At 42.4% G+C, this 21,927-nt stretch overlaps 1 protein-coding gene across 4 annotated transcripts in view; it reads left to right on the forward strand.

Annotated features, from left to right (window-relative positions):
• The window catches only part of CACNA1I (calcium voltage-gated channel subunit alpha1 I), a 262,441-nt gene that overhangs the window by 105,501 nt on the left and 135,013 nt on the right, over window positions 1-21,927 (forward strand). For 3 of the 4 annotated variants that reach the window (XM_033162213.1, XM_033162215.1, XM_033162214.1), the window contains exons 2-3: window positions 14,138-14,249; window positions 14,817-14,950. In XM_033162213.1, the coding sequence (XP_033018104.1) occupies window positions 14,138-14,249; window positions 14,817-14,950 (246 nt within the window). The remainder of the gene's footprint in view (window positions 1-14,137; window positions 14,250-14,816; window positions 14,951-21,927) is intronic. The other variant, XM_033162216.1, reaches the window with a different exon arrangement.

Consider the following 21,927-nt stretch of genomic DNA (forward strand, 5'->3'; position numbering starts at 1 on the left):
TGACTTATTAAAGAGCCATTTCAATAATGCCAGGAAAAAATAGGAGCTGCTTCACACACTACAAATTAGGAGAACCTTTATTGATTGAAGGCTGCAATCTAAGCAAGTGTTCTGGAGCACAATGGAACTTACTTTTAAGTAAAAGTAGTTATGTCCTTGCCTGTGGAGATGGGCATTGCGGGATTATTATGGGGAATATAAGATATATTAAATCCTGTGTAGAATTTAAGCTTCCAACTTTAATGTCTATTTTTAATTGCTTTTATCATCACCTAAAATATCCTATAAAGATATTACAGGATGTAAATATTTTAAATAAAATTCATGATTATCTTTTGATGATGCACAGATATAGCAATAGTTGTTGTTGATGTCAGTCTGTCTTGGGAGAAAATAGAGAAGTGCACCTTGAGGGGTGAAGTCAAACTATTGGAGGTTGCAGCGCCTGCTCACTGCTATGGAAACATGCCCTGACTGCCTGTCTCCAGACACTGTGATCGTCTGCAGGGGATTCCCACATGGCAGAGTTGATGTTGCCAGCCTTCATGTCACATTTGCAGGCATCTTTGTAACATGGAGTTGGTCTGCCAATGGGCTTGGTTCCTGAAGCCATCTCCCCATAGAGCACGTCCTTGGAAATCCTGCCCTCTTTCCTTCTGTGGACATGACCAAGCCATCATAGATGTCGCTGAGGCAGGAGTTCAAACATGTTTGGAATGTGGGCTTGGGGGAGTACATTTGTTAGAAATTTTGTCCTGCCATGTGGTACCCTTGTAGAAGGTGTCGAGGCTCTGCACCTGATGGTTGTAAGTTGCCCACAATACAGTTCCACAAAGCAGCATGCTCAACATGAAGACCTGGTAGACCTTCACCTTGGTATTCTTCCATACCCTCTTGGAGAGATGAGCCATTACTGTAGTCGTCCAGCTCAGCATTAATGAGGAGGTTGCTTGTTATGCTAGAAGCCAGGAAGACGAAATTATCTACTGCCTCAAGCATGTGGTCACCAATGGAGTGCTGGCTGATGGCTAACAACAGTCAACAGGCTGAAAATCTGCATACAGTAAAGCTATAATCACATTAAGCTAGTAACTAATCCTGAGAATAGAATTCCTTGCCATCTAATTCAAGAAGCTGGGTTATTTCCTTTTGTAGCAGCAACATCAAGTCTGCAGATGTGGGTGCGAATTTCCACTGCACTGCAAGAACAAGTTTGCCCAAGCACATTCTCAGGGTGGAAATGTTTCTGAACTAGCATATCCAGTAAAAAAGAAAGAAAGAAAGAAAAGAAATAGCAGAAATGCAACCTGTTCAGTATACAGTGAAAACAAGCATTTGAATTTACAAACTGTAAACTGTGTAACTGGCCCTTGGAGTCCTCTAGGTTTTCAATGTGTGAAAGCTTTCCTTCTCCTCCAGTATGCTTTTTCCATTCATTTGTTTATAACAGTTCCCAAGCTAAAACCAGCAGCACATTTTTTTAAACATGATTTTCAATAATACAAGGCAAAAGTTGCCAGACTACTATTTAAAAAATGGTCTGGCCTGTTCTACTGCCTCTGGAGCTGAGTGTTATTACCTGTTGGTGTCTGGTGGTTATGCTGCTATTAAAAGCAGTGGAGTGGCCCATTGCAGTGCATTGCTTAAGAGTGCTAGACTAGGATCAGGAATACCCAGCTTCAGATCCCCACTCAGCCATGAAGTTCACTGTGTGACTGTAATAGATAGGCTGGATGCAGAGAAGTGGTGGGAGGCACCAGCTGGGAAACCCCCATGGAAACCCCAAGGGAAGAAAGCTCAGTGCCAGGGGATTGGTGGTGGGATGATGATGAGTGGTCAGAGGGAGGTGGAGGAGTTGGACTGGGAGGAGGAGGTGTTGGAAGCTGAAGAGGTAATAGGGTTTAGTGAACAGAACGAGTCTGGCATAGAGCAGCTGGAATCAGAGGCAGAAGCAAAGGCTGGAAAGGAGGGGAGTTGAAAGACAGATATGAGGCAGGCTGCTGAAGAAGCCAGGGGGTCTCCCTCTCCTGCTGCAACCAGCTCCCCTCCCCTCTGGTCTCCCAGAACCCGTAGGGGTATGAAGAGGATGCAGCATAGACAGACAAGCCGTCGGAGTTTCAGATTGCTTGGGAAGGACCCAGAGGAAAAGGAGACTTAGGCAGCTGTGGGAGGGCAAGGACCTTCAGTCCTTGCAACTGACTCATCGGGGCAAGATCTACTGGGATGAGTTGCTGTACTCACTAGGCCTGTGCTGTTTTGTTTCTTTGAATAAAAAGTTAACTTCACTGATAGTTTGTGAGCTATTGCTGACCTGCTCTTGAAACCCACCCCGACAGTGAGCTTGGATCAGTAACAATCACTAAGTCTAACCTACCTGGAAGGGTTGTTATTCAGATAAAAAGTGGGGGGAGCCACTGAGCACCTTGGAAGAAATATGGGATATAGATGCAATAAATAAATGCTAATAAAAGCAAAAGTTGGTAATCCTCCTGCATAAGGCAACTTTCATCTGTTCCTAAGCGACTTGGCTGTTGATGTGAATGAATTCAAGAGGGAGGAAGAAAGAGCACTAAAAATAAAGTGAAGGGATAAAATGGATAGGAAGTCCCACACCTGCAACTTTAGAAAGGGTAGCTAGGGAGAGAAAGAGCAAACTGTGGAAGAAATCCAGAAAAATGGGAAGAGAAATATCACTCTTCATACCAGCGCTAAACTTTGGAGGGATGAGGAGGCAGGGAATGGCCTGGAGGAGGAAAACTGGGAACTTTAAAATGCACAGAGTCAGCAAGGAGGCAGCTGAAGATCTAATTAGAGGCCCATTTCTGTCAAACTTTGCTGGAGTCAACACAGAGTTGCATCACTGTTAAAGGAGGCTGTCAGAAACAAAACAAGCAAAGCACGGGGAATCCCCTTCAGCGATTATGTGAGCATGCACATGAATTTATCCAGGCCAAAAGAAATATCCTTTACACATGAAAAATTCAAGAAGTGTGCCTAATGGAAGAGACTAACTTTGCCAGCTGAATAGTCTGAGGGATTTTAGGATGCTCAAAAAGGCATCTGCTGAACAAATAGCTAAAGATATTAGGACAAATAGTAATCTTTTAATAGAAAATGAAGTTACCTGTTAGGCTGTAAAGCAGGCAGGCAGTCAAATATGATAATGATATATCAGCAAAGCTAAGACACTTCCTAGCTCTTAGTTCTTCTCCTCACCAAACAGAATGTATACAGAAATACCTATTTCAGTGGTTATTGTTCTCTGGGTGATGCCCTCAGGTAAAGGTGCTTTTGCTGCTGTGCTGATCTCACAAAGGAAGGCTGCGTAACAACCGAATTTGAATTGGGCTCAGCCTCATTGTATGGGTCTGCCAACTGGATTATTTCCCAGCCACAGGTGTTGAAAGAAAGAAAGCAGACTTATTTTATAAATCCCAGCTTACACACACACACACACACACACACACAACTACTTTGGTACTGGGCCAGGGCTAGACTGGCAATTCATGGCCAGCCAATACATTTTGCTCCATAGGATAGATCAGCAGATCATTATTCATGCTTGCCCCGTTGAACATACTGAGACTTGACTTCCAAGTAAACATGCATTGTAAATCCTGAAGACTGACACCAGCTAAGGTGGCCACATGCAAAAGGGAACAGGACTTCCTTTACAAGAAGAACCCTGCTGGATCTGTCCAAAAGCCTATCTAATCCAGCATCCGTTTCTCATCCTAGCCAATCAGTTGCCTATGGAAAGCCTAAAAAGGAGGGCCTGATTGCAACAGTGCCCTCTCCACTTGTGATACCCCAGCAACTGTTTTTCAGAGGCATGCTGCTCTCAACAGTGGAGGGAAAAGGTAGCCATTGTGGCATTGATAGCCATTGATAGTCTTATCCTCCAATAACTTTGTCTAATTCTGTTTTAAAGCCATCCACGTTGGTGGCCATAATTACATCCTATGAGAGTGCTGTATGAAAAGGAAACACTTTGTATACAAGATGGAGGTGTTGCTTATAAGGCAATCCAAGGCAAGGCCTTGATTACAGAAGAGAGCTCTTGAGAGGGTGTGGCGGGCATGGGTAATGCTGAGCTGGTCTGACTATTGAAAAACACATAACAAATGTAACCGGCTGATAAATTAGTCTCAGTATAGCATCATTTTACATATAAACGGTATAATGTAGAACTAGAAACCAATATACATAGATGCAAACATTCTACTGAAACCTATGTATATTCAATATAGTATCAGCCGGTTATGTTTGTTGTGTATTTTGCATATTGTTGTACGTGACCTTGGTTTTTTGGGTATTATTCACGGTCTGACTATTGAGGCAGCTTCCTAAGTTCCTGTGCTCTGATAGAAGGTATGAAACTCTCATCAGGAGTACACCATTCACCAGTTCCATCATCTAAAGTCCCACTAACTGTCATCACCTCAGCCTGATCTGTGCCAAGTTTTCTTTTATTGGCCCTCATCCAGCACATTACTAATTCCGGACAACGGCTTAGGGATTCCACTGCCTCATTGGTATTTGAGAAAAATGAGAACTATTACGAGGAGTCATCAGCATACTGATGACACTAAACTCCAAATTCCCTAATAACCTCCAACAGTGGTTTAATCTAAATGTTTAAAAGCGTATGGAAGAAGACAGAACCACAGGGCAATTCCCAAAGCGTAGAACAGGAGTTCCCCCAACAACACTTTAGGGCCATTTCGCAGTAGGAAAAGGACATTTCTCATTTTTAGAGCACATGTTTTGCATGCAGAAAACCCCACATCCAGTCCCTGCTGGCATCTACAGTTAAAAGAATCAGGTAGCAGGTGGCATGAAAGACCAAGGCCTGAGACTCTGGAGAAGATACTGCCAGCTTGAGTGGGCAGCAGTGGACTAGATAACCAACACTCTGACCAAATATAAGGCAGCGTCCTATGTTCTTCTGAAACCTACAGAAACACTGCAGAGCAACTCCATCTATTTCCAATTCAGCCAGTTGATCTGAAAGGATATCTTCCATAGTTCCAGTTATAGGTAGGTAGCCGTGTTGGTCTGCCATAGTCAAAACAAAATAAAAAATAAAAAAAATTCCTTCCAGTAGCACCTTAGAGACCAACTAAGTTTGTTCTTGGTATGAGCTTCTTAGTTGGTCTCTAAGGTGCCACCGGAAGGATTTTTTTTGTTTTTTGTTTTGTTTTGAAAGGATATCGTGGTTGATGGAATTGAAAGACCTTGACAGGTTCAGAAGGCTAAGCAAGGGCACACATGTACATTGGTAAAGTGCAACCCAGGCAAAGGATGGAATGGTGTCTCTTTCTCTCTACCCATTCCATTTACAAAAGCCTACTGGACTAGCTGCTGCATCTTACTTCAACACTGACCTGGAGCAGCTGGCGAGCTTAGGGCGGGTCAAACAGCGAACATGGCTCCCTGCTGCTCCCAGCCCCTGACTGTTTAAAGGGGTATGGGACTACTTTAAATGTAGAGTGCAGATGGGGCCCATGTCAGAGTCAGCCCAGAGGTATAAATGAGGTAAGTGACTTTGACAATGTGTTTGCTCAAACCACAGAGGTTGAAAAATGTTTTGTCTTGGTCTCCACTCCCCACCCAGTTGCAGAGGAGCGAGGAGACCTGATGTCTACTGAAAGCCTACTCCCCCCCCCCACCACTGCCCCAAGCGCATAGGCAAAGAAAGCCTTTGTCTGCAAGAGAAGGGTATTTGAGAAGGAAAATAAATTAGACATTCCTATTCACCCAGACTGACAGATTCAGACTGTGCTGGTGATGGAGGATTTGTCATGCTGTCACCTGTATTGTATAGAAAACTGACCAGGATAAGAGAGAGAGGGAGAGAAAGAGAGAGGACAACGGGACGAGTAGAAAGTGAGTAAAATGGTGGGAAGGTAGCCACGGGAGATGTGGCAGAGACCTTTACTGCCTAGCATTGTCTGATGATTTAACATTCACACCACAAGCCATTACTTCTGCTCTAAATGAAATATTAACTGTCCTGCAGTAAACTCAAGGCATCCTGTTCCTTGTCTAGGTTTTTATATGTGGAGAGACAATAGAGGGCCAATAAGCTACCAAGGATGCTATGCTGTACTTTATTTTGAAAACTGGTTGGGAAAAAGAAATCCACATTTCAGAGGCCTTTGTTAGTCAGTTTTCAGGAGATGTAGGCAGGGATTATTCTTGCTGAGCCTCTACTGGCAGGGAGTTCCACAGGGCAGGGCCTGTCACATGAAAAGTTTGGTCTTAGTAAAGGCTGAGCAAACCCCAGCAGTGCCCCATCAGAGGATCTCCATGGCTGAAGTGTAGCATAAGGAATCAGGTGGTCCTTAAAACACTATGTGGGGTTTTGTGAATTAAGACATATATAATTTTGCTGTGCGTGTAGATGCTTTGTGCTAGACCTGCGATGAAAGCTTTTCTAGAAGAAAGGCCTTGGTGGGCTAGTTTCTGCCCATCTGTTGCTCCTCTCTGGTCCAATAATCCAATCATGGAGATCATTAGTCACTTTATATTGCAGGTAGCAGAATTTGGATTGAGATCCAGTGCTTTGTGTGACGGCTGTTCCTAACAATACTTAAGTACTTGTGAATAAACCTCAGATATGAATTAATTGTGCTGTGGGTCTCGTATGATTTGTTCTGTTTGTGTGTGTTTTTGTAGATGTTTGTCTCATTAAAATACACATATGGGGGCCAGATTAGCACTGGCATGTATTTTAAAGAGAAAAGCACCTACAAAAATACATGCATAGAAAGGTCAAATGATTTTTTAGCCGGGGAGATCCGGTGGAGTGCAAAATGCTGGATGTTTGTGGCTACATTCAGTGTGTAATTTAAGGGTTAGTTCTGTTCCGAGTGTTAGCTACCCTAGGGGTGTATGTGTTGTTCTGGAGGAGCTTTTCCTCTGTCTGTTTGGTTGAATGTCTTTCTGTTATATACAAAGTCTGAAGTTAAAAAAAGTATTTTAAAAAACATGTTTCTCTTCAATTGATATACTGCTTCAGCTCTGTGTTAGCTAAGTGTTATCAGGATTTCTTTTCTATCTGGATTCCGTCTGCATTATTTAAGTATTTTTTTTTAACACAAAAAAGGATTCTTTGAAGTTGGCGTGAGTCTAAGTGAGGATATGAACCCAGCTTTTCCAGGTCTAAGTATAGCATTCATTGTACTGGATCACAATGTTCACATCCATGAAACAAACTACTAGGAAACGATGAAAAGTTTTTTTTTTAAGTAGATTGAGGAGGGGTTAGCTCAGGCATATGTTACAGAATTTTATGCTGATGCACGTATGCATTATCACTGTTTTATGTTCATTCCCCATTTATGACCTGTAATGTTCCTGGGACTCTTTAAGTGTCTCAGATGTTACGGCTTTTAGCAGTTGACAGTCCCAAGCTCTACAACATATATTTCAGAATAGAAATGATGGCCTTATTAAGAGTCACACAGCTGGATCCTAGCCAATCACTAGCTGAGGGGAGAAGCAAGAGGCGATTGGCAGTAATTGTCACCAAAATGGAAAGGGAATTATGAATCTGGTTCATACATGTTCTTTCAGATGGAACCAACTGCAGTGACTTTTCGCCGAGAAATTAAAATTAATGGTCTTCCTTTCCGGACCATCATTTTATTTATTCATTTATATTATGTGGGAATAAGGTGCTGAGCTACTGGAGCAGAACCAATGCAGCAGGAAGTAGAGGACTAAGAGAAAAGTAGGAGGGGAGGTGTTTGATCCAGAAAGAAGAACTGCAGAAGGGTTTTAAATGGAGTGTGTAAATTATGGTTTAATTGGAGTAGTCCATCTTCCAGTCACAAGTTATTATAAAATAAGACATAAACCTTTGTTTCCTTAAGGACATGAACTACCTACAAACGGATGGTGTTTTAGGAAGAAACTTCCCCTCAGGGTGAGTGATTCCATAATCGATCACAATAGGGTTTCTTGCAAGTTCCTGTGAACCATCTGGAGCATGCATGGCATCACCAGAAAGAGGATACTGGTCCAACAGACAGACAGTCTAATCCAGTGTGACAATTCCTGTGTTCTTGGCTTTGATTATTTATTTATTTTAAATACTGCCCACCTATGGAGACCAGCTTTGTCTCATAAGGCCACCGACTTATGTATGCCTCTGGGTTCCGAAATACAAACTGATAATGAGAGGAGGAGGAGGAGGAAAAGAAGGGAGGGAGGGATTTAGCAGGACAGAGAAAAAGATTAACGGCAGGAACTTAGGCGGCCAGTATGATGGGAGCGAGAAAAGGAAAGTTCATTGCTAATTAGAAAACTTGAACTGAGGAAAGTTAATTAGTAATGAAACTTCTGACTGAATGATGTGGTTTTTGAATACTGGCTTTGTCAGAAGTTGAAATTAATTACACGCTTAGATACAGGAGAGGGTTTGGGGGTGGCGAGGGGGAAGAGAAATAGAAAGCGGTGGAGAATGAGATACAGCAAAAAGCAGGCTTATAAACCTGGTTCAAGTTTGTTGCCGTGGTGACTAGAGATAGTCCCTGTGGCTGACAGTGGTGAGACACATTGAAGGAAGCAGATAGTTATAATTAACCCTTTCTGAATGCTCTTGATTCGGGGGGGGGAGTGTAGGTGGATGGGACATGGAGAGAGATTTACAAAGTTCTATTTTTCTCACTTGACTTCTTTTATCTCTTGTCATTCCTTTTGGACATGCTGGAATTGGTCATCTAAATATTTAAGCCCCTCCATGATTGATACGGCTTTTCACTCAATTTATGCTAAATTTTGCCTGTGGTGCCACAGGCTGAAGGGTGTGTGCGAAAGTCACCCACTGCCCCATAGGGACAGCAGAGGATTCTTACAAAAACAGGAGTGGAAATTGTCCAGAACAAAGATTGATCCATCAAATACAATTGGTATTCACTGTCTGCAAATGATACATAATTGATTATGTCTCCGTGCCCAAATTCCCATTGTGTTTCCTCTGAAATGAATAGGGTGGAATAATGTAATGGCAATGTAACTTACGTAATGACTGTAATTCATTACGTAATTTATGTAATTTCACCACAGCAAACAGCAAGATGAATAACATAGTTTTGGCAGAAACCCAACAGCAGCAGAATGGAAACAGAGCTGTGTGTGTCGACCACAGGGTGGAACAGAAAGTGATGCCCAAAGTTACTTGAGAAGAGGGATTGATTGTTAAAATATTTAAAACTGTATCTCTGTGAGGGGAATAGGGGTCTCCTAACAACTCCCAGGACCCATAACAAACGACAGTTCCCAGGATTCTTTGATGGAAGCCAGGACTGTTTCATGTGGCATGATAATGCTTTAAAAGTACAGGTATTGTGCAAGTGGAGGTTTAGCATATAAAAAGAGATTTGCTGGAGCAGACCAATGGCCTATCTAGTCTAGCATCTTGTTTCTCACAGTGGCCAGCCAAGTGGCCCTGGAAGTCCACAAGCAGGAGAATAGCCTCTTCCTGCTCTCTCCATCTCAGATGAAGCATTTAAAAGGAATTGTAAAAAAATAATATATATACGACTTGAAAAAATCTATTAGTTTCCAACCCGTTTACTCACTATTTTTTTAAAGAGAAAGTCTCGTTGAAATCAATGGAGCTTACTTCTGAGTAGACATGCACAGGATTGCACTGTTGAAAAGGCTTCATGCTTCCATGTGACTGTCAAAGTTAGATGGTGTCTGCTGCTTAAGTCACTGCTGAGAAGATCCTACTGATCTGACCAACCTATATTACTCATTTTGTAGTTACGTATCTGTCCTGAGGTATAAATATATATATTTGGTATAAAAATTAAAATAAAGTTACAGCGCTGTTATCCTAGTCATCTGTGTGCATTTCACCATTGAAGTATCCATTCTGCATCATTAGACTGCCAAATGATAGTCTGGAATGCTTTTTTTACAATCTTCAAACAATTTAACACAGAAAGGAGAACTGTGCACACAGTGTATTGCTGCCTCTCCTGAGCAAAATGCAGGGCAGAGGACCGCTGAGTTTGGCTGCTGAAATATTCCTGGACAAAAACCGAAGCCAAGGCAGATCAGGTTCCGCTACCAGCTTCTCTTCCCTGAGGGAACGTACATATGTCTGTTCCAAGCTTTTGGTGGATGGAAACTGGAACTGTTCCTGTTTTGCAACGCCAGTAGGAATTCAAGATGTCGGGACAGTTATGTTGAAAGGAGTTCCTCATTTTATGTTTGCTTAATTTAGGACTTAAGAGGGTACACTGTAAATTATGTATAGACCTTATATGAGAAATGTAGAACTTTCTGGAACTCCGTACATATGCTGCAAGTCCCCAATTTTCTTTATATAGATTGGAAAAATGAAGCAAAGGGCAGGGAGCTGTATATTTCAAAAGCTTATGGAGAGTCTCTCTCAGTGAGCCTTCTTCTCACAGATGCATCTTAATTGCACTCATCCATGGGATTTCCTCTCCTGCCCACAATGTCCAGAGTTAAGGGGTCAGGTTTTGCCCTGCCATGGTAACATCCCTAAGTGTGTGCCCTTTCCTTTCTCCATAGTGTTGAATAGAGCAATCACTTAAATGGGCAAAAGAAATGGGGTGTGCTTGTGGACATCACTGGGGTAGGAGACTGAATACACAGGCAGGAGCGGCTGACGCTCTGGTCTAAACCACTGAGCCTCTTGGGCTTGTTGATCGGAAGGTCGACGTTTTGAATCTGTGCGACGGGGTGAGCTCCTGTTGCTCTGTCCCAACTTCTGCCAACCTAGCAGTTCAAAAGCACACCAGTGCAAGTAGATAAATGGGTACTGCTGTGGTGGGAAGGTAAATGGTGGTCACAGTTTAGTCATGCTGGCCACATGACTCGGAAAGCTGTCTGTGGACAAACGCTGGCTCCCTCAGCCCGAAGCAAAATGAGCGCCACATCCCATAGTCACCGTTGACTGGGCTTAACTGTCCAGGGATCCTTTACCTTTTTATACACGTTCATGCTCTTAAAGTGAATCAGGGCAGTTACATGAAATTTAGTCCCATTAGATTCAATAGCATGTGCATCCTTTACCACTTTAGGATTAGGATGTAAGACTGCAAGCACATCTGTTTGGAAGGAAGCAGGTAGGTAAATGCATTCAGGAATGAACTATCAAGTTCCATTCCTCTACTTGCTTCTCCTTATATCTTGCTCAGCCTATTTGCTATTCCCGCTGAGCAACAGACTCCAGTGTATCTTAAATCTTCCTCAAAACTGTGCATTCTAGTAAAACCCAGTCTCCTTTTATCTGTATAGATGTTGATTGTAATATTCATGGGTTTTGGTAGCTCTTTACAAGGAGGAATAATAGGGGCTTTATTCTCATTTAGATGAAATTTAAATGTATAAGCTACAAAACAAAGGGCATTAAAGCACTTTCATTGAATTTAGGGCTGCTTGCCAGTGCAACAGCAATTTAGAAAACTTTTAGCAGAAATGTAAATCTGGATTTAGGATAGTTCAGTCTGGGAAGGGGGAAAATCAGTGCAGGATTATATGGAATAAATAGGAGTGTAAATAATAATCCATGCTTTTGTGTGTTTCCAGTGCTTCATAATATGCAAAGAGAAGTGGCATTTAGTGAAATCTGCAAAGTCATTTTGGGCAGGGGGGGACTATCAGAAAACGACAAGTCTCTGGCTATTGATTATCAGGCATTATCTTGGTATGAGCCTCCAGAAATGAAGGTTTTGCCATTTAGTCTGATAAGCATTTCCAGGCGCAACATGCAGCAGCTAGGAAAACAATTACAAGGGCTATCAATCCTCATGCTTTAGGATATTTACTGATTGCCAGCTGGGGTAAAGAAACATATTTCCCCCCCTAGTTAAAGTGTAGCACAATTAAGCCCATCATGGAAGTTACATCCAGCTTTCGTCACTGTTGGGAGCAAAATAACGGTTTAGATGAACCAGTGATCTGTTCCTTCCAGTATGGCAATTGGACGAAATTAGTATCCCTAATTTCCTGTGAAAGAGAGGAAGAGAAGAATCATTTGGAAGCCATCTAGTTTTCATTGGCTCCCACTGTAGGATAGAGCAATTCCCCCAAATCAATCTTTCCTCTCTAATTTCTCCAATCTGTTGCTTCAACGTGGACGTAACACCTCAAGCAGGCACATCTTCCTCATTTGCTGTTGAGAAATGATTTGCAGAATTTTGGATGCAGAAAGGGGCAACCAAAATGCCTAAGGGTCTGAAGGGTCTCCCCTATGGGAAAAGAGTTTTGGGGAGAAAGGCAAGTAATTGTTCATTATTATTATTATTATTATTATTATTATTATTATTATTATTATCATCATCATCATCATCATCATCATCATACAGAAACCCAGGGGCATCCTGTGAAGCTGAATCATGGGAGATTCAGGATAGAAAAAAAATATGTGTTTTTAAGCAGCACATAGTTAAACTGTGGAACTTGCTACCACAATATGTGGTAATGGTTGTTTCCAACTTGGACAGCTTTAAAAGAGAATTATTCAAATTCAGGTTAAGGCTATCTATGACCACTAGTCAGGATGACCTCCAGGATCAGAAGCAGTATGCCTCTGAAGACCGTTTGCTGGGGAGCAACAGCAGGAGAGAGAGCTATTGCACTCATGCCCTGCTTGTAGACTTCCCAGAGATACCTGGTTGGCTACTGTGGAAAACATGATGCTTGATTAGATAAGCCTTTGCTCCGATCCAGCAGTTCTTAAGAAATGAAAGATTACACAAAAATGGAAACGCCAATAGAAGGGGACAGGGCTCAAAACATTGGGATGTATTGATAATGGATGAATTAATTTACCAAATTAGAAGTCAGCACAGGAGGCAGAAATCCAATTGTTTTATGGAAGCCTCATGGCCAGTGCAGTAACTCAGAGCAGGGCTTTTAGTGTGGCTGTCCCTTTCCTGTGGAATAGCATTTCTGTTGAGATACAACAGATGCCCGGTATCTGCACTTTCCAGAAACATATTTGTTTCCAACAAGCTTTCCCAATTGAATGAATGTGCCACCGCCATGGGTGTCTACTTTGTATTGTTTTTAACATTAATCTGCTGTTATTTTGCATGCTGTTTTAAACCGGTTTTTAGCTGTTTTTATTATATTTTGTACTTCGCCTTGTATGTATGTGGAAGGCAATTAATAATAATAATGTTTGGAAGCAGAACCTCTGAACTTGGCCCTCTTCATGCGCTGTCAAACTCATCGCAATGATCACTCAAGGGAGGAGAGCAGCACTATGCACTTTTGCCCTGACCCTCTCCAAGGCTGCTCACGAGTTGAAGGCATGTCAGCTGCAGGACAACCTGCCAAATTCACATAGGCTGTTCCCATGAGCTGAAACCTACATATATTTGGCAGACTCCTTAGCTGCAGACGTGGCCTCAACCCATGGAAGTGGTTGGCATGAGGTGTTAACACAAAACCCCGCTTGTCTGCCAATGAATGAAGAGGGTTTATATGTTCGTACCAAGTGCATTGAATGATACTGCTTTGCTTGATGTTGTTTGATGCTAAGTGAACCAACATAAATGTGAGGAGAACTGTAACTGTAAGTTATAATATATTTTGTCATTTGTGGGGCAGGGGGGAAGGTTGTTTATTGAGTTTTCTTACTGGGCGATATGGAAAGAAAATAAATTGATGCTACAAAAAGTGGGGAAAGAATCCTACTCATATAAATCTACTATTCTGGTGTTCTTTCCAGCCTATGCATGCAGAATGTCATAAAAAATATGTTTATTATATCTGGTTTTTAAAGGATTTATCAGATGCTTAAAAATTGATGTTTGCGTTTTTTCATGTTGAATATTGCATTCAGATTTGCATTTATACAGGACTTTGCTTTACTCCATGTGATTTCCTCCTTCCTCCACTGGCAACCTGAAGTGGTTTTACTCAGGAACAGATTTACCACCTGATGTATAATTTGTATGAAGTCCCTTTGGTCCGGTGGTGTCCCTGCTGCATAGTCTGAAGTAAGGTGTTTGAGGGATTTGTTTTTGTTGTGTATGGGATTTGTGTGTGTGTTTTAAATGCTTTTATTCTGCCAGAACTTGGACTTGGTTGCATTCTTTGTGGCTGAATGTTTTTCCTTGACTTCATTTCTTCCTCCCACTTGGTTTGAATTTGTCAGTATGATGGTGATCCTACTGAATTGTGTGACCCTTGGGATGTACCAGCCTTGTGATGATATGGACTGCCTCTCCAACAGATGTAAAATTTTGCAGGTAGGTAACTCCTTCTCCATAATGGCAGTAGGTGAACCACCATGTTGCCCCCTCTAACCCACCCGCTTGGGGTTTCTCAGACTGCCAAGCCACTCTTGCTTCAGAGTAGACTGGTGAGCCCTTTGTTCTCAAAACTCAGGAGCCTGGTTTATCACAGGACCTTCCTGTGGGCTTCTACCATCTCCCTTCCTTTGCCCTGTACACAATTGACACAGGCATCACTGCTGTTCCTTCGCTTCCCTCCTACAACAGAAGGAGGGGAGGAAAGAGCCACCCTCTTCTTTGCCTGCTTTGGCAATATCTCTGGCTTGTCTGTCTGAACCAGCACATCTGCTTTTGTGCTTTCCAATGCAAGACTAGACCGCATTGCTGCTACAAGAAGCAACTGCTGTCATTTACGGCAATGTAACACCCCAAATACAGTGCAGAAGAGTGTTATGTCAGTGTATGTTTGTTCTGAGTATTGAAATTAATTCTTGCTCAATACGTTGTGAAGTATAAGGTCGAGGGAAAATAGCCGTGGAGACAAGTTGAACCCCACCTCACTTATTCTTATGGGTCTTTCAGGTTTTTGATGATTTCATCTTCATCTTCTTTGCTATGGAGATGGTTTTTAAAATGGTGGCCTTGGGGATCTTTGGCAAGAAATGCTACCTCGGAGACACTTGGAACCGCCTGGATTTCTTCATTGTTATGGCTGGGTAAGTTCCTGCCTTTTTGAAATTCTGATAACCACTGGATAAAAGCCGCCAATATGGGAACTGGTCACTATCTATCAGCGTGTTTTGAACACAGTGCAGGGCCAAGCCAAGTATTTGAATCTCATATACTTCAGTCTGTGGTCTCATTGCTCCTCTTGAGTTCTATGTAAATAGGCTGCATCCAGGAGAATTTATCAGACGCTTAAAAATTGATGTTTGCGTTTTTTCACGTTGAATATTGCATTCAGATTTGCATTTATACAGGACTTTGCTTTACTCCATGTGATTTCCTCCTTCCTGGAGCTGGTTGGTAGGTTCACTCAATTCTGTCCCGCCCTGATACCATATGGCCAGCTCTCTGTAAAAAGATGGATATGTGTTGTGGGGGGAAATGCAATAAGTCTGTGCTTATAGAAGAGACAGAAACACATGTCCTTCCCACAGAGATCCCTGCAATATATGGCTCCCCTCTGGGCATAATTATGGGCACTTGCTGGAAAATATAAGGCACAGAAGTAAGGCAGGTGGGAAAAGAGAAGAATCTCCTTGATCAAATCAGTGTGGTTTTCTTTTGCAGAGTGTTGGCATTCAGAGCATCTTCATTTAAAAAAAAAAACCACCCCAAACATTGTGCTTCTGCCTTTGCATCCTATTGGCCCACCTAAGCACACCTCAGGGACATGTTGACATTTGAGTGTTTTTAACAGCCAAGTTGCTATACTAAAGTGCCAGTTTCCACTTCACGTGTCTCATTCCACCCTGAGCAAGGGGCCCGTAAGGATTTGCTAGTCAAATGGTTGGCAAGAATTCACTGCCTGATCTGGTGGGCACAGCTTTGCAGAATGGTTTCCTTTATAAAATGGGCTATATGAAGGGGAGAGCATTGTTGCTCCGAGGACCAGACTTCCCTCTCCATCCTGTAAGCATGCATAGAAACACTTTCCCCCCCTCACCAATGAGGATAATCATCTATCACTTTTATCCGCAACTCACTGGCTGAACTGGCAGTGGGTTCAAGCCTAAGCAGACAGCAAGCCCCTTGCATGAATGGTTGCAGCATTTATTTGCTTGTATTCAGCCTAGTGAGTCAGCACAGCATTGCCAGCCACCTGGCTTATTTTATATCAGCCTTGATGCTTTATTGCCGTCTAGCAGCTTCTGTTGTCCTCGCCGTTTAGTCCAGCCGCAATGTTCAGCGCTGGCCAATTTCAAATGTCATACAGTCAAATTAAGTGGCATGTGCAAATGAGAAATTGTTTTCTCCTCTGAGAGACTCACCAGTCCTAAGCCCAAGGCTGGCCATTTCTGCATGTGAGCAGATAATATTCCCCAACATACTGAACCAAGAGTGAGCAAACATCTGGGTTATAACCTCCTTGCAATTGAAAGTCTGGGACTTTGAAAGATGAATTTAAAAAAGGGATCATTAGGTGAGTACATAGAGGAGGAGTTTGACTACTGATAATGATGGCAATACATAGCCTCCAGCTGCAAAGGATGTGTGCTACTGAGTCCCAGCTGCTAGAGGATGAAAATAGGAAAGGGCCATCACCTTCCTGTCCTGCCTGCAGGCTTCCTGGAGACTTCTGATTTGCCACTGTGGGAAAGACAACTCTGGACTTAGGTGACCTTTGGTCTGATCCAGCAGGGCTCTTATGGTCCATGTCTATTCTTGACCCCAACCCCAACCCCCACATAAGGAAACACAGCTTATATCTATGGCCATCTTTTGCTCTTGAAGCAAGTAATGCAGAAGAAGAAGAAGAAGAAGAAGAAGAAGAAGAAGAAGAAGAAGAAGAAGAAGAAGAAGAAGAAAAGACCCACACACAAAACACAAAATGTATATTTCCGTTTAAAACTCGTACTCTCTTGAAGTCTTCGGAATTGATTTCTGGATCCTTAATACCTGCCAAATAATCTACAGGAAATCCATGGAAGGGGGGACATCAAGGCAAGCAGTTGGCTCAGTCTGAAGTCAATGAATCCCAAAAGGCAAGGAGCAGCTAAATCTTGCTGTACCCCAAAATGCATTTCACCCTCTTATGCCAGCTCCAGAAAGACTTTTGATATAAATACCATCTGTTGTTAGGAGTTCGTTTTCCCCAACAGCGCCTGCCTGCTCAACATATTCAGTCAGGCACTATCTCACAGCCTGTGAGTAGTTAAGCAGCCTTGTTCCAACACGCAGTTCAACATCCAAAGGCCCTCAACTTCATCCGAATGAAATCTATGCAGATGAGCCTGCAACTGTACAATGGGCTTGGTGTGCACATGTGCCCTGGTCAGCTTGCATATTGTTATGCCATCCCAGCGATAGGAGAACATATGCTGGGAAAGGTTATGCTGCACAATCAAGGGCCGGCACACAACTTCCTGAGCAGACACGGCAGCCAACACTGATGCTAGACATTGCATTGACGTGACCATATGGACTAAAACAAAAGCTTCAGAATGCATTTCATTCATTTCGTGGTGATATTTAAAAATGTCTGACCAAAAATGATTATGAAGGGAGGAAGAATTGTAGAATTGGAAGAGACCCAGTCCAACCCCCTGCGCAACACAGGAATCTCAACACATGATCCCCCATCCAATTTGAAAGCATACTGGACCCTGCTTAACTTTGCAAATGTGCTAGCAGTTGTATGGCTACACCACTATGAAAGCTCCTATGTTCAAGCACTAGAAGCAAGCCACACAGGTGTGTTGGGAGAAATCCCATATTCCTCCACTGCATATCTTTCTTTTCTTTCTTTCCTTCCTTCCTTCCGTCAGCATCCATTCTGTTATTTCTCAGTCCATGTTGACACAGCATTTAGTATTCCTGTGCATACATGAAAATATTCAGTGAACATTAGGAAAATAATGTTCCAACATTCATTCGCATTTCCATTTGGCCTTCTCCATATCACAGCAATTTGCTTATTTTGCAAGAGTCTTTCCCCCATTTAAAAGGCCACCGATGTGAAACTTTACATTTGTTAATATACATTGTGGCATGCAGCAGACGCGCATAGCTCAGCCACCAACAATTCATTTACCTTCCCTGTGTGTTTTCTTTCAAAGTTAATGACTTTCAAGAGGGGTCGCGCTGTTAGTCTTCCGGAGCAAAAACAACTAAGAGTCCTGTGATACCATAAAGACAAAGTTAATAAAGTGGTTAATGGCTCATCACAAAGTCACCTATAGCTGCAATTCTCACCATGTCTACTTAGAAGTAAGTGTCATTGAATTCAGTGGGGCTTATTGCCAGGTAAATGGGGTTAGGATTGCAAACTATCTCACTAACTTAGGTTCACATTTCAGTATAAACTCTCATCCTGTCTTGTTTCCCTCACTCTGGCATCAGGCAGGGCCATTTAGCACCCTGCTGATATTTGCTCATTGTGTCCTGTATTGTATGAATTACTCCTGCCACTTAATTGCATATAAATCCTTTTTTTTTAAAAAAATGCAGCACTTTATTTCATAAACACGTATTCTATTCAGAAAATAGCCATGTGTGCGTATGTCCGTGTGTCTGCTGAAATATAATGGCCCAAGCTAATTTCCATCTGAAAAGAGCAATAATGAATGATGCATTCCATTGGTTTTTAATATTCACAGTAAGAAGCATTCCTAACCCATTTTACCTCAGAGTAAGGCTCATTGAATTCGGTGGCACTTTCTTCTGAGTAAACATGGCTAGGATTGCAGCTTTTGTGCACTTAGTCTGTGTCTAGCAGCAAACAACTTACTCAAAATCAACAAACAGCACTTCAGAAAACAGAAAAGCAATGAGGCATCTCTTGGGACAGCACCAATTATATATGAATGAATATTTAAATAACATACATTGCAAAGTAATATATGTATGGGTGCATTTTTTTGTTTTTTTGTTTAAAATAACCGCTTTTGCTGTTGAGGCAAAAATTGTTCACAGCAAGAGCCTGTGCCATGGTGGGGGTCTAATGAGCAGATGGAAGGAAATCCACATGACATGTGCACCTACCAAAATGACTCCAAAAGCCATTGCTTCTGAATGGTACCTTGGAACTGTCTTCTGTTGCTCATGATTCTGCCAATAAACTGATAACCCTTTATAATAAACAAAAGTTAACTCAGAACAGTCTGAATCTTATCACATTGGAGGGTAATGTATCCTGGATTAATTGGACCTAGGATTGCGCAAACTGCCGTTAATATTGATGCTGATATTCCCCTTAATTACAGTGAAGGCAGGATTAACTCCAGAGGTGGGGAAGTGTGGGAGGTGGAAGCCAAGGTTGGTTCCAGTAGCGTGACTGCACTGACCCACATTGACTTGGGATGCACTAATGAGCAGACCCAACAGATCCTATGCATAAATTTCCATTGGAGTGTGTGTGTGTGTGTGTGTGTGTTTGTTTGTTTGGGGGGGGGGGCTGCAATCCTATGTCTTTAACCTACATCAGATACAAACACCGGAAGGTAACTCAAACTGGATCCTCATATTTGAACCAGCTCCAAGTGAGTCTGCCATGCTAGTTGTGACTCAGTTTCAAATCCCAAAGTGGAAGGCCACCTTTAATGCAGCTATCTTTATAGATATATACCAGAGATTAATGGTAAAAATGTGGCTTGTATTTCACAAAACATATGTTAAAACCTGCTGCGCAACCTTAATGTCATGAAGCCTGAATTAGATCTCATGTAGTCAAATTCAAGCTAACTTTACCCCACATCTAGAATGACTGTCTCAGTGAACTTGTCCTAAAGATCCCTTACTTGGGACTCTAATCTTTCTCCATCTCTTTAATTGCATCCTGGCTCATTTCCTGCTTCCTAGCAAACAGCTCATACCAATTTCCCTTTCCACCACACTCCTGATAAGGCAGGCCTCCTTCACATGTAGCTACAATAGTCTGTGCTAGTGCTTGAATTACAAGAGGCCAGAGGAGATGTGGGCCCGTTCCTTTTGTGACATGCCCCATTAGATACTGTTTTCAAAAGTCTACCAAAGAACGATAGTCATTTCCCTTACAATTCAAGTAAGGATAACTCAGCTGGTAAAGTATGAGACTCTTAATGTCAGAGTTATTCATTGGAGCCCCACATTGGGCAAAGGATTCCTGCATTGCAGGGTGGTTGGACCAGATGACCCTTGTGATCCTTTCCAACTCTACAATTCTATGATTCTGTGACTGGTGGGAGCTATTTCCTCATGGAGCACTCCCACGGGGCTATAGGGTGCTATGTTGCTGATGGGGTCCACGAATGTTGCTCTTTCCTATGTGATTGAAAGGGTGGGTGCTGTTCATGAGGGAAAGAGCCACACAATTGGCCCTGCTGATGCGTTTGCATCAGTCACATGCAAACAGCAGCAGTCTGGGTAAATGACTTCCACAGCCACGGATCACATATACAAGAAGATACCAGCAAGATCTTGTTCCATCAGCCCAATAATATTTTGTGCCATACGTTTTCCATTAACATTTAAAAATGTAAGCCACCTCTGGTGCCTCATCAGAAAGGTGGTATGTAAACGTAAGGAGCAAATGAGAAACAAATATTGGAGTGGAAGGAAATGCTGACAACCTGACTTTTAGGATCCATGCTGCAAAACACTCCTCGGAAGCAATCAGCCTAAAACACCCCCACCCCACCCCCACATGCAGGATATCTCAGTTAGTAGAGCACAAGACTCTTAATGTCAGAGTTGTGGGTTCAAGCCCCACGTTGGGCAAAAAGATTCCTGCATTGCAGAGGGTTGGACAAAATGGCCCTTGTGGTCCCTTCCAACTTTAGAAATCTATGACTGTCTCTGTAGCATTCTCAGAAAAGAGAGACGGAAAGGGAAATGTTTGGTGTGAAATTACCTTGGCATTTCAAAAGTCAAACTCCAAAGTTTCAATCATTACCTTTGAATCCCCAAGTTTACTTTGGGTGGGTGGGACTGAAAAAAGAGGCAGCATGTGAGGCATAACAACAAAACCAGTCATTTGTGGATATTGCTCCATTGCAACATGCTCTAACGTCTTAAGTTAGGTCAAGCTATAAATCTAAACTAAAATATATAAAACAACCCTCCTGGCTACATACATAAGAGCAGATATGCCTATTTTGTTTACTCAGCTATCTTCCTTGTCTTCTCCCTCCTGCAAATTTCAAGAGTTGCAATTTTACCTAAATAAATCCCACTGTCTGTTCCTTGCCCTTGTCGCCCCAACTCCCCATGCAGTTTAGCAGCTTCAGGAGGAAGACTCCGCTGTCACTAAAAATGTACAGTTGCCATGGCAAAGAGAATTGACATCACTAGAAGTTTATTATCTCTCTCCCCCCTCCCCTTCCTGGCTTATGGCTTGAATTTTAAAATAAAAGGCCCTAAATCAATATTTTCCTTCTTTGCCATTTCCCTTAAGAAATCAGACAGCTCCCAAAATGAAAGCATTTGTGCGTGCGTGCACACGTTGGGTTAAATAAAACATGCAACTGCAGAAAGAAATGATAAGTCTGGAATTTGGAGCCTCTCTCCAGTTGTTTGGTAGGATTAAGCTGCAGGTTCCCTGGTGTCGAACGTGGCCAGTCTTTGACAGCTGTTGCCCAAACATGAGGCTGTTCGCTCTTCCACCTGTTTGTGACATGATCTCCTGCAATGACTGGGTTTTTTTTTCAAGGAATGACCTGCGATTGATGGTACATGCCCACCATGATAACCTCTTGGTTGGATTATTGGGACTTCAGTCCTAGGTATAGTTTCCAGTGAATTCAGTGGTGCTTGCTTTTGACGGCATAGGTTCAACAGGTAAAATACACCGAGCTTTAACAAAAGACCTTCAGCCAGTCCATTTTTCGAATTACATTTAGCTGTAAATCGGAACTGCTGACAATCTTGCAAAGAAGTGCTAGCACAAAGGAGGAACCCCATCAAAGAAAAGGAAAAAGGTACCCAGCCTCTGCTTGGTTATTTTCTTCCTTGTTTGACTCCCATGATCCCTAGCTAGCAGGACCCAGCGGTC

This window comes from Lacerta agilis, chromosome 10 (genome assembly GCF_009819535.1).
Source record: "Lacerta agilis isolate rLacAgi1 chromosome 10, rLacAgi1.pri, whole genome shotgun sequence".
Classification (NCBI taxonomy): domain Eukaryota; kingdom Metazoa; phylum Chordata; class Lepidosauria; order Squamata; family Lacertidae; genus Lacerta; species Lacerta agilis.